We start from the raw sequence: 13643 nt of genomic DNA on the forward strand, positions 1-13643 counted from the left end.
TAACCTTCTCTGGGCTTCCCCATTCTATATGCCTTCTCTTATAAACAATATCTCCCAGATTGAAGTTAGTTTCCATTGGCCTTACCCTATACATTAAGACTCATTCAACTCGTTCTGAGACTTAACTCGAATGAAAGCCTTTCTGCCATGTGCAGTCCATTCAAATACTCTGAGAAAGCTGAACTGATTGTCACGCCTTCTCATGCTGGAGGGGGCTAATAATATGGTTGGTATAACTTTAGGACTCCTACTGAAAGCTAACTGATATGGATTGTACCCTTCCACCATCTGCAATGAATTCTAATATGTACAGCTCACACTAGTTACAATGAGTTACAGCTTGCCAAAACTTTATGAACTATTTTTCTATTACTGCATGGTTCTTTTCGCAGACCCCGTTGTGAATAGGGGTTTCTGCTGTTGTATTCATAACCAATACTCTGTCTAATTTATCTTTTTTGGTGCATGGACCTCTGAGGTTTGAAGTTGTGGTGCAGTTATGCAAAACCTCCCTTAGACCTCACAGAAAGTACTGCAAGCAGGTCTGGGCACTACACCTCAGGAAGGATAGATTGGCCTTGGATGGATTACAATGTAGGTTTACAAGAATAATACCAGTACTTCAGGGGTTATGAGGAGAGATTATACAAAGTAGGCCTGTTTTCTTTAGAATTTAGAAGGTTGAGGGGTGATCTCATCAAAGGTTTGAAGATATTAACAAAAAAGACAACATAGATAAAGATGAACTGTTTCCATGGGTTGGGGATTCTAGAACTGGGTCATAGTTTGAGAATTAGGGACAGGCTATTCAGGAGAAATGTTAGGAGGCACTTCTATACACAAATGGTGGTAGATGTTTGGAACTGTCTTCCACAAATGACAGTATATGCTGGATCAGTTGTCAGTTTTAATTCTGTTAAGCAACGATATTAAAAGATACTGGCCAAAGTCAGGTAAATGGAGTTAGGCCATGATCTCATTGGATGGTGGAGCAGGCTCAAGGGGCTGAATGGCCTTCTCCTGTTTCTACGTTCCTATGCCTGTGCTTGACTTCCGAAACTGGAAGTTAGAAGAAATACTGTTCTTAACTATTATGTTCATATTCACACACATATCTCCGAATTAAATATTAGCAACCTTCTCCCACTATCAGTGAGAAATTTTGCTGGTGGCCCAAGTCCTGTCCCTGTTCATGTTTCCATTACTTTATCCACAATTATTACTTCACCTTTATTACTTATTATTGTTGACTGACAGCATTTGGTTAACATATTTACAATTTGTAAAATCAATTTTGTTTTCTTATGTCTTTAAACCCATGGCCACTACCTTGCTGAAATCTCTTGCTCAGGGCAAACTTACTGCAGGCCCCAGGGTTTCCTGCAATTTTTTTATCAAATCTCACATATCTCATATTTCAGGACTTGGTTAGCTCAGTTAGCTGGATGGCTGGTTTGTACTGCAGAGGGACACTAACAGTAGTTGTTCAATTCCTGCACCAACTGAGGTCACGATGTAGGATTCTCCCTGTCAAGCTCTCCTCTTGCCTGAGACATGGTGACCCTCAGGTTATACCTACTACCAATCACCTCCGTGTGATGTTAGAGCAGCCCTATGGTCCTCTGGGACTATGGCCTTTTGCCTTATGTCACTTTTTGGGTTTATTATCATCTCAAATCTTATATTTGCATTATTTACCTAAAACTTTAATCTTTTGGAAGATTGTTGGGCAAATTGCCTATGTCATTTTTTTTACAATTGACTTCTTGTCTTTTAAATTTCAACTCTCTGATGTCAATCACACTTATTTACTTTTGTCATTGGAGAAGTTTTGTCCCATCAAAGGAAAGCAACAATATTCCAATTGTGCAAATTACAGATTCAGACATTTTCCAAATGCAAGATCAGTTTGATCTATGCTTTTTTCATTGATGGTCTACTCAATGACAAGAATATTTCACTGGATCCAACATTTGTGCTATTTTACAAGGATTAACCGCTCTTCTCAAAACTTCTAATGTGTGACCATGCCAAATCTGAAACTGATAGAACTTTCAAATTAACTTTATTCTGATCTTCATCCCTCAGAGAGTGCGGGTCGTATTTTAGCCAGTCAATTCCATCCACATCTAATACGTACAATTGAAAGACTCTGTCACTATCACATTCATCACTAGACAGAAATTTCTTGTAACCAATACACTACCCTCTCTTTGGTCTATATCTCAGTTTCTTCCTCCAAATGCCCCAATGTATATTTAGTTTTGAATACTTTACCATAATGTTTGGGACAGTTCATCTTCCTTTGAATCACACTTGAAACATCAATTGACTACATCCCAAGCATTTCTAACATACATTCTCTTACTGTAATTCCCAAATTCTTTTCACCATTATCAATAACATCTTCATTGTTGTTCCAATTTTCCTTTGCCTGTGACCTGTATCTAGATGGTGTCACTAACTTGTTAATGTAGTACCCTCCATTTTCTCTCATATCGCTGATTGCTGGGAAGGAGAGCTTTTCTAAGAATTTTGTTTTATGCTTCTGACATTTATTCTTGCAGTACATGCTTATCCTGTCAAAGCTGGAGATCTCTTCAATCTGATACATGGGCATCGTCCAACAACCTTAAATGCCAGCACAGTTTGGGGAATTTCCACATGAAATTTCTGCAGTCTTGAATATAATCCGCTGAATTCTATTCTGTCATAGCATTGACTCAGTGCTAACTTTGATATTTGTCAAAATCTGACCATGCCCCACAAACAGTCAATAGGTCATTTTTTGATAAACTTTATCCACAAAAAATAACAATCTGTCCAAACCTTCATCCGTATCTGAATAATCAGGCTCCAATTTCAAAAGTACTTTGCTTCCTATCTTGCCTCAGTATGGTGATGAAAGTGCTAAGGCCATATCTTGACAAACCCGGTCCATATTGTAACATCATTCTGCCACTGGACAAAATGACTTAATATCAGAAAACAGGAGTAGAGAGATAGTAGGAACTGCTGACGCTGCAGAATCTGATAACAAAGTGTAGAACTGGATGAAGAAGGGTCTCAACTCAAAACATCAGCCTTCCTGCTCCTCTGATGCTGCTTGGTCTGCTGTGTTCATCCAGCACTCCATCTTGTTATATCAGAAAACAGGAGTTTGTAATCAAACCCCAAAAATTGACTTTTTGATTCAACCATAATCTAGAGCCAATGTTATCCTCCAAAAAAAACTATTTAAACAGAATTCAGGTCACCACTTCTATATTTTCTTTCCTTTCAGTTACTCACACTTCATAAAACTCATACCCCATAGATTACTCGATCCCCATATTTATATAACAAATTCAAAGACGATTTTCTAAAAAAAAATCCTAATCTGTTCGGAGATGTTATTACACACCTCTGGAGCAGTTGGGACTTTGAACCTAGACCTCTGGCTCAGAGAGAGGGACATTACCACTAGAACTCCCTGCAAATACAATTAGCTGTTAGCTGATATAACCATCATCTGTTCCACATTCCACTAGGCCTTTCAGATCATATCAGACAATAAAATTCCAGCTGGGGTAGATTTGTGACATTCCTCCTTACCCTGTCCTAGGTGGAGATTATGGTGGCATAGCTTGGACCTGGATCTGGTTCGAAAGAATGCCAACCTGGGGTGATCCAATTTCAATTTAATGTATCTTGGCAAAACAAATTCTCCGGCACTTTCCTGATGTATTGGCTATCTATATCCTTCAAAGTTGTCCAGGTGTTAGGATTTTGGAGACACTTAAAAGCAATAGCATGCGAAGAGTTGCCTAAGGTGGCACCAAAACACTGCAGGCAATGTGCACTTTAAGAAACTTGGGTCGAGCAATTTGGAAAACAGTGCAGGGCTGTAAGAGAGCCATAAATAATGATGTGCTTTTTAGGACGCACATATTAAGATGTGGTATTCTTAACCAGGCACAGCAAGGAAAAATTGGAGAGAATATTGAAGGCGAAGCCTTATGCATTTGGAACCTTTAAGACAGAATGTGGCAGGGGCTGTAACAACAGAGGAGACGTTCTGATAGCACGTTAATAAGATTAACACACTAGGATAATAATTCGCTTCAATTGTATCTTTCTACCAGATTCACAAGGAGGAGGGTTTGAACTGTGGTTGTTGTGTTTTTCTGCTGTATCGTCGTTAATGTTTCCAAGAATCCAAATTTGTCAGATAAAATAGGAACAATTTGATTTCCTGTAGTTCACAGCAACTTTACATTTGACAGCTCACTGTTAATTTGCAAGTTCGGGCTCTGGCATCTCCAGCCCTTTTAGCTTACCGCTGTTGGCTAATTCATTTACTGCACCCAAGACCTTAGCTGTGGATTGGCCAAACCAGATGACCTAAGAGACACTGTGGACAAACCAGGATCATAGAAACTTACAGCACAGAAGGAAGCCATTCTGCCCCTCAAATCCAACAAGTAGCCGTCCAGCTTAATCCCATTTTCTATTCTGGGACCTCAGCCCTGACATACTCTAAGTAGATAAGCAACTATTTAGGAGAATTTCTGCCTGTACCAATCTTAGACTCAGTGAGATCAAGTTCATGACCACCCAATGATTCCCTTTTGAATCCACTCAAAACCTTTTAGTCAACATCATTGCTCCTTGGTTATGGATCCCTTAACTCAAGGAGTAGGGTCATCCCACCCACTACGTTTAGACACTCATTAGTTACATACTTGATTTAAGGTGCAGTTTGAGATGGAGAATCAATTTTCTGTGCCTGAACAGTGATAGAAAGTACCCAGTGTCGTAGCAGGCTGAAAAGGACCAATGGCCAACTGCTGCTTCCAGCTCCTCATTGCTACATCATATTGCTTCAAGTTCTTTAGAATCATTCCTGGCTTCTGCTGAAAGAGGCTTGATTCCTGATAACGCGGTGTAGAGCTGGATGAACACAGCAGGCCGAGCAGGAGACCTGATGTTTTGGGCCTAGACCCTTCTTCAGAAATTTCTGAAGAATGGTCTAGACCTGAAATGTCAGCTCTCCTGCTCCTTTGATGCTGCTTGGCTGTTGTGTTCATCCAGCTCTACACTGCGTTATCTCAGATTCTCCCACATCTGCAGTTCCTATTGTCTCTGATTCCTGACTCTGCTGAGTTTGGTAATCACATATGCTGGTGTGTGGAACGACTGTTAGGGAGATGCAATCTCTTTAAATCCCAGCTGCTTTGTATCCAAACTCTATCTACCTGCACGACTGCACCACCCCCCCCCCCCCCCCACCTTGATCCAAGACCCTCACTACCTTTTAAACCTCTCAGTCTCAGTTTTAATGTGATGTAGGAGATGGGGTTGGGACTGAGGGAGATGCAGTGAGGAAAGGAAACAGAGAGGATAATAAAATGTGAGGCTGGATGAACACAGCAGGCCAAGCAGCATCTCAGGAGCACAAAAGCTGACGTTTCGGGCCTAGACCCTCTCTGATGAAGGGTCTAGGCCCGAAACGTCAGCTTTTGTGCTCCTGAGATGCTGCTTGGCCTGCTGTGTTCATCCAGCCTCACATTTTATTATCTTGGATTCTCCAGCATCTGCAGTTCCCATTATCTCAGAAAGAGAGGATAGTAAGCTCCAAACACCCTGCCCCCAAAGAAATTCGTAGTAGTGGAAGCTGGCTCCCTCCTGTGTTTGCCAGAGCTACTTCACCCTAAGGAGAAATGAGCAGTTCCTAAGAACTTAGAGGAGCAGGAGAGTAGGCCATCAGCCTCTTGAGTCTGTTCAATCATCACTGATTCGTCAAGAATAGCTTGTTCCTCACTTGTATCAAGTGAAATATTGATCGTTTAATTTTTTATTCCTCTAAATTTTCATCTCTGTGGCAGAGTTTGACTGCAGTCTTTCCTGTTCTTCATAGGACTAATTAGTCAAGTTGAACTCGGAGCACAGTCTGTAATTTATCAAGTGCTGACAGCAGCTTACATGGTAAGGCTGAAGACTCTGTTCAGCATGATATTTACTCGGATGAAACGAGCTGCAGTTAAATACAGACTTGCTTGTAACTCGACAAAAATGCGAGGCTTTAAAGCACAAATAATACTTTTTTCTCTTCTTTTCACTTGTTAATGTATTATTTAATGTCAAAGTACTCAATCTGTGCATGATAGATTAATTGAAAAATGACTTTCATGTTATATTTGGCTTGATCTACTCTCTGTCGAATTTCACATCTTTCTACAGTCTTAACCTGTGATCGCTGCATCTGAGCCCGGTATCTAGTTCTCTTCTTGTGGACTACTTATCTGGTATTGGTTCCAACATTTTTCCAATCCCTACTTTGAAAATTAGAATTTAGTTCAAAGGAAGTAAAGTGCAGAGTAGGATTGAAAGTGCTTATGAAAGTGGCAAATTTCCACTGGGACAAATCCTACCCTTTAGGATATCAACTTGCTTGTAAAAGAAAAGAAAGAACAAGAGGGCACAGATTTAAAGTGATGTGCAAATGAACCAGTCTGACTTTAGAGAACGTCTTCACTCGTTGAGCAGTTAGAGTATGGAATGCATTGCCTGGAAATGTAAGGGAGGCAGGTTCAAAGGAAGCACTCAAGAGAGCCTTTGGCCTAATATTTGGATGGAAACAGTGTGCACTGATATGGGGAAAAGGCAGGAGATTGGCACTAGGGGATAGAACCAGTCAGGGCACAATGGGCCCATAACAATTCCATGTAGACCAGTGAACAATGAGCGCGAGCAAGGGCAATGCCAGATTGCCTTCTCTTTGATGAATCCAGTCATAACACCTTCCCACACATTCTTACTGAGGCCAGCTTCCATTGCACTGCCCAGGTCAGGGATTATTCTGGGAAGACTGCCCCCGATGCATCCACACAACTCAGAACAAAGCACCCTCCAGCTGAGTACACTAGCAACCAGAAACTACATTCACAGCATTAACACTCAGATAGCACACAACAATAATCATATTTGGAAGAGTTGATGTTGCATCTTGCTTTGCAGATCCCGCTGGGATGTAGTGTAGCTGCAAGCGTCCGTGTGGGTAATGCACTGGGTGCAAAGAATCCAGAAAAAGCTAAAACGTCTGCTACAGTTGCCCTGTGTTTTGTTGGTGAGTTCATCATTTCTACAATTAACAATGAGCTTGTTAAGTGAAACAGTAACCATTCAGATGACCACTCCCATTTTTAACTATTGTTCCAATCAATCTGCGAATCCATCCTCAGCGCAGTTATTGATGATGCATTTAATTTCCCCGACCTGATACCAGCTGTGTGTACAATGAGTTCGGCTTCTCTTGAAACTTGAGGCACAGCTATAAATTCATAGTTGCGCTAACATGTCAATCCAAGGAACTTGGACTGACACTAGTATGTGGTTTGGTGAAAGCAGCGCCTCGGTATTCACATTGGACTGTTGTATCAGCTCCCAAAATAGCCTCAGGCTTTCCAACCTCATACACTTTGGGGATATGACTCCCAGTAATATTGGAGCCACAGGCATTGACCATCACATCAGAGAGATAGTGACATAGTCAATATCATTAGATTAGTAATCCAGGCTAATGCACTGGTGGCATGGCTTCAAATCCCACCACGTCCACTGGTGGAATGTAAGTTCAAGTGGTGATTCTGGAATTGAGAAGCTAGTCTCAGTAATGGTGAAGTCATGATTGATTGTTGCAAAAACCTAGCAGGTTCAGCTCTAGGGAAAGGAAAGGCTGTCCTACCTGGTCTGGTTTACATGTTTCTCAAGAACCAAAGCTATGTTTATGGCTTTCAACTGCCCTTGAATGCATAACCAACAGGTGGCGATGTTGGGGAAGTGTGCTGAGCAAGGGATCTCCAGCAGTAGATGGTGATAGTAAAGGGAAGACAGATGGAGCAGGTGAACAGGCCCTGTCTCAGAGAAAAAAGTATCTCTGGGAGAAGGAGACCTCATGGGAGGAGGAGCAGACAAATAATTCCTCAACTCAATATAAACCACTGGCTTCACTCCTATTAAGTATTCCCTTTTTTAATTTCACTTCATGTTTGCAATGATCTGATGCCAGTGGAGTAAAGGATCTGTCTTCATGACCACCATGTGACCACACCTCACCTTACAAATGGTTTACCAAGCTCCCCAGGATTAAGAGTGATTAAGTATGAGCAATAAATTCTGGCCTTATGAGAGATGCTCGTGTTCTCGCAAAATTTTTTTTTAAATTGCATTTTTAATTTGAAACAGAATATATTTTCAAAGATTTTCATAGTGAGGGAAAAGTTGGAAATACACAAAATCTGAAATAATTGGTTAAACAACACGCCAGTCAGCATCTGAATAGACAGATACCCCCATCAGAACTTAGGAAGTAGCATAACCTGATTGACCTTGACAGATGCCATGCTTCTAGATTTTTCTGTTCTAGCTTTTTTTTGGGAGGATGCCATGTGATCTGTCAAGCAGATCACCTTTAACTATGTCCTGTCCAGTTTATACCCCAGAAGCAGCAACACTAAGATGGACTATCTGGCCACATTGCAGTGTGTGGAATCTGACTGTTTACAAAGTGATCGCCGCATTTTAGGTAACAAAGTGTGAAGCTGGATGAACACAGCAGGCCAAGCAGCATCTTAGGAGCATAAAACCTTTTGTGGTCCTAAGATGCTGCCTGGCCTGTTGCGTTCATCCAGCTCTACACTTCGTTATCTTGGATTCCCTAGCATCTGCAGTTCCCATTATCTCTGCCACTTTTTAGAATTAGTTTTTATTGTCAAGTATGCTCAAGTACAATATTGCCCCTCACGGCACCATCTTAAGTACAAAGCACCTAGGTACAAATATTAGATACAAAAAGAGAAGTAAAGAAATTGCATTGCCTTTCGGTGATTTAGCATTGCACTTAACTGACTGAACATCATGTGGCTCAGTAGGTAGACCTCAGTTTGCATGGTGCACACCAGGGCTTGCTGCTCACGGGAGGGTTGTTCACAGAGTGGCCAAACAGGTTGATGGTCAGCCTGTAAATCCCGCCCCCCCCGATAACTGATGGCAAGTGGTAAGCGTGGGGGAGTCTCTGGTTCAGTTATCCTATAGATGTTGCCCATCACCATGGTCCAACCCAATGGAAGTCCATGACCCAACCCTTACAAAATGGAGAAAAGATAGGCAGATGTATTTGGCAGTAAATTGCTTTGTGCAGTCGTGAGCTTGTGAAGGGTACCATGTAAGTAGAAGCTCATCCTTTATTTATTGAATAATAATTTATTGACCGCGTTCCAACAGGGTGCTGTTCCTTGCTGATTGCATTGACCGTGGGAGCTTCAAGAAGTGTGCTAGGTTACATCTTCACCACTGAAAAGTTAGTAAAATCAAATTAAATGTTTGAATGAGCTTAAAACCCCTTCAGCCTTCTATTTACTAATAATCAATTCAGCCATGTATTGAATACTCTCTGATACCTCTCTCCCCCTTTTGCAGAGATATCATCCAGTTAGTTTCACGTGTTGACCCAGTCATTGCTACTTTCCATTGGTTCGAAGCCATAGCTGTGAGTATTTTCAACAAAGTCTTTAGTTACCAATCGATTCTTATACACGGTCTCCACCTTTTAAAAGATGCTTTTTAAACAAAGCTGATAACCATCCTCTGTTTTCTTTAACCTCAATTTGGTGTAATGGGCATGAAAATATCATTGGCACTAAAGTTCATGGTGATGTAAATTGGTCATAAATTAACAAGACTCTGAAAAGTGAAATGAAAGAACTGCACTGGAAACCTGTAATATCCTTATTAGAATGCAAAATATAAATGTGTTATTGGAATCACTCAGTCAGACAATTGTCGCACTTGGATAAGGCAGGGGTAGAGATGCAGTGGATTTGGACTAGGGGTAGTAAAGCTAAGTAGAGGTGCTGAAGAGTGTAACTCAGACACCCAATAGCCAAACACAGTGGAGGGCAGATCCACAAGGTCTGAACAACTCGCTTGATCCAAAGGTATAGCCCAGTCCTCAGAGCCAGGAGAGAGAGCACAAAGCATTCCATTTCCATTCCATCAGACGCTGCCTGGCTAGCTGTGTTCATCCAGCTCTACACCTTGTTATCTCAAAACACGTAATAATACTGCTCTCTAAAATGCAGTAGTGGGCTGACTAATTACACCCCGGGGACTGGAGTTGCACTGCTGCCATTTCTGTCCCTATGCCTCTTCCTGTGCACAGGCAGGGTAGGGGTGGTGTGGGGCCACAGCCTGCCCTGCTGTCTGATCAGGAGTGTCGGTTCCATACAGCACCAACCTGCAGTGTGATTAAATGGGCTGTGCCGTCCTTGCTCCTGATTGATGCTGTTTGTTCCTTGGCAACATGCTGTTTGCAACATAGAACATAGAACATAGAACATAGAACAGTACAGCACAGAATAGGCCCTTCAGCCCACAATGTTGTGCCGACCATTGACCCTCATGTATGCACCCTCAAATTTCTGTGACCATATACATGTCCAGCAGTCTCTTAAATGACCCCAATGACCTTGCTTCCACAACTGCTGCTGGCAACGCATTCCATGCTCTCACAGCTCTCTGCGTAAAGAACCTGCCTCTGACATCCCCTCTATACTTTCCTCCAACCAGCTTAAAACTATGACCCCTCGTGCTAGCCATTTCTGCCCTGGGAAATAGTCTCTGGCTATCAACTCTATCTATGCCTCTCATTATCTTGTATACCTCAATTAGGTCCCCTCTCCTCCTCCTTTTCTCCAATGAAAAGAGACCGAGCTCAGTCAACCTCTCTTCATAAGATAAGCCCTCCAGTCCAGGCAGCATCCTGGTAAACCTCCTCTGAACCCTCTCCAAAGCATCCACATCTTTCCTATAATAGGGCGCCCAGAACTGGACGCAGTATTCCAAGTGCGGTCTAACCAAAGTTTTATAGAGCTGCAACAAGATCTCACGACTCTTAAACTCAATCCCCCTGTTAATGAAAGCCAAAACACCATATGCTTTCTTAACAACCCTGTCCACTTGGGTGGCCATTTTAAGGGATCTATGTATCTGCACACCAAGATCCCTCTGTTCCTCCACGCTGCCAAGAATCCTATCCTTAATCCTGTACTCAGCTTTCAAATTCGACCTTCCAAAATGCATCACCTCGCATTTATCCAGGTTGAACTCCATCTGCCACCTCTCAGCCCATCTCTGCATCCTGTCAATGTCCCGCTGCAGCCTACAACAGCCCTCTACACTGTCAACGACACCTCCGACCTTTGTGTCGTCTGCAAACTTGCTGACCCATCCTTCAATCCCCTCATCCAAGTCATTAATAAAAATTACAAACAGTAGAGGCCCAAGGACAGAGCCCTGTGGAACCCCACTCACCACTGACTTCCAGGCAGAATATTTTCCTTCTACTACCACTCACTGTCTTCTGTTGGCCGGCCAATTCTGTATCCAGACAGCTAAGTTCCCCTGTATCCCATTCCTCCTGACCTTCTGAATGAGCCTACCATGGGGAACCTTATCAAATGCCTTACTGAAGTCCATATACACCACATCCACAGCTCGACCCTCATCAACTTTTCTAGTCACATCCTCAAAAAACTCGATAAGGTTTGTAAGGCATGACCTACCCCTCACAAAGCCGTGTTGACTGTATTTGATCAAGCCATGCTCTTCCAGATGGTCATAAATCTTATCCCTCAGAGTCCTTTCTAACACCTTGCAGACGACAGACGTGAGACTTACCGGTCTATAATTGCCGGGGATTTCCCTATTTCCTTTCTTGAAGAGAGGAATTACATTTGCCTCTCTCCAGTTCTCAGGTACGACTCCAGTGGAGAGCGAGGATGCAAAGATCTTCGCGAGTGGCGAAGCAATTGCTTTTCTCGCTTCCCAAAGCAGCCGAGGACAAATCTGGCCCGGGCCTGGCGACTTGTCAATCTTAATGTTTGACATGGCACCTCTGTTTCTGCATATGCATCATTGTTCTGCCAGTGAGTGGTGGCATTGATAATAAACCCAGCCTGATAATATTGTCCATGTACACAGGCTAAAGACATTGCTTCATTAATTATTAGAGAGACTGCTGAGTGGATTTGATTGAATTATTGGCATGTGTACAGAGATGCAGTGAAAAGTACAGTTTTGCATGCAATCCGGGCAAATCATTCCTTACATAAGTACATCATTGTAACAGAACAGAGTATAGAATATAGTGTTACAGCTACAGAGAAGGTGCAGAGAAAGATCAGTTCTAATATTGGGACACAGACTGGGTTAGCTGTGCAGAATCACTGGGAAGCAGACTGTAATACTGCATTTAATAAATAAAAACATTATCAAGAAATGTATTAATGTCTAGTTTCATACTTTACCAACTGGCTTGGGATTGAATTTACACTGGACTCCAGGCTCTGGAATCCTTCCTGAACTAAACTGCCTCTATTCCTGTCTTTGGACCTTTAAGACATCCTCCTTGATGTCCAATTTGTTAACAAAAATCATCTTGTGTATCTCAGTATCAAATTGTGTCTAACAAAAGCTGGTGAAATGTTATGGGACACTTTGATGCATTAAAGGAAATATATAAATTTAAGTTATGGGGCTATGATGGTTCAGTGGCAGTATCCCTACCTCTGAGCTAGGAACAACTTTGAACAGGTTGATTCGAAATACCTATAAATAAAAGTCGTTGTTCCAGGTATGCTTGAGGTTAAAGCTGACATACTCACTGTCTTGCATAATGTGGCCCTCAGCCTGGATAATAGCCACAAGGGAGAGCTCTGTGGCTCCCTTTATGCTGACCCAGGATCGCTCAGTCATTCCCAGGTAGATATGTCCTTGCTACCTGCAGTGGCTCAGTCGGTTTTCAGTGAGTAGCCTTTTGAACCTTCGTCAGAAGTTGTTGACCTCAAGTTCTACTCCTGAGATATGAGCCTAAAGACCTTGGCTCCAATTCAATGCTGAGAGTGTGCTGTACTGTGAGACGGTGCCATCATTAAACTTAAGTACCTCCAAGGCAAGGCCACTGAGGCCTGTATCCTGTCACTAAATCACCCTTTATTTACACATGGCGAGTCCTTGACACTGACCCAGCTTCCTCAGAGCCAGTTCTCAGAATGAACAGAACCTCTGACACACCTGCTTATATCTGTCAGCCAGGGCTCCCTGATTAACAGCCCCAATTAGTGAGTTTATATTCTACGAGGCTCACTTGGCTAACCTCGTTACAATCACTACAGACATGACCTTGATGACGATCAAGCAAGTTGGCACCAATGTCTTGGCCAATATTTATCCCTTAAATGGCAGCAAAAAAACAGATTATCTGGACATTTGTATGTCACCGTTTGTGGGGCATTGCTGAGTGTGAATTAGCTGTCACCTATCCCAAATTGCAACAGGAGCTATAAATTGTGGTAATATTTCACTGGCTGTACAGTCATGTGTAAAGTCTGGAAGGGGAGATACTTGTTTGAGTATTTTAAGCATCACCCACTGTGATAATATCAGTATATACCAATGGAACTTGGTTAGAGTAAAGAAGGGGCTTGTAAGAGATTGTCTAAAGGCTAATGTATTCCAACCAACCTCCCTAGTAATTTAGAGCATAGCCATGTATCCAGTAGACAGCTGTAGATAAACATCATTGTTTAATCAGCCAGACTCTG

General features: G+C 42.2%; 1 protein-coding gene across 3 annotated transcripts in view; it reads left to right on the forward strand.

Annotated features, from left to right (window-relative positions):
* LOC125464651 (multidrug and toxin extrusion protein 1-like) overlaps positions 1–13643 on the forward strand; it is a 77670-nt gene that overhangs the window by 54831 nt on the left and 9196 nt on the right. For all 3 annotated transcript variants that reach the window (XM_048557290.2, XM_048557292.2, XM_048557291.2), the window contains 4 exons: positions 5900–5967; positions 7000–7108; positions 9265–9340; positions 9460–9529. In XM_048557290.2, coding sequence (XP_048413247.2) covers positions 5900–5967; positions 7000–7108; positions 9265–9340; positions 9460–9529 — 323 coding nt within the window. The remainder of the gene's footprint in view (positions 1–5899; positions 5968–6999; positions 7109–9264; positions 9341–9459; positions 9530–13643) is intronic.

The sequence above is a fragment of the Stegostoma tigrinum genome, chromosome 27 (assembly GCF_030684315.1).
Source record: "Stegostoma tigrinum isolate sSteTig4 chromosome 27, sSteTig4.hap1, whole genome shotgun sequence".
NCBI lineage: Eukaryota > Metazoa > Chordata > Chondrichthyes > Orectolobiformes > Stegostomatidae > Stegostoma > Stegostoma tigrinum.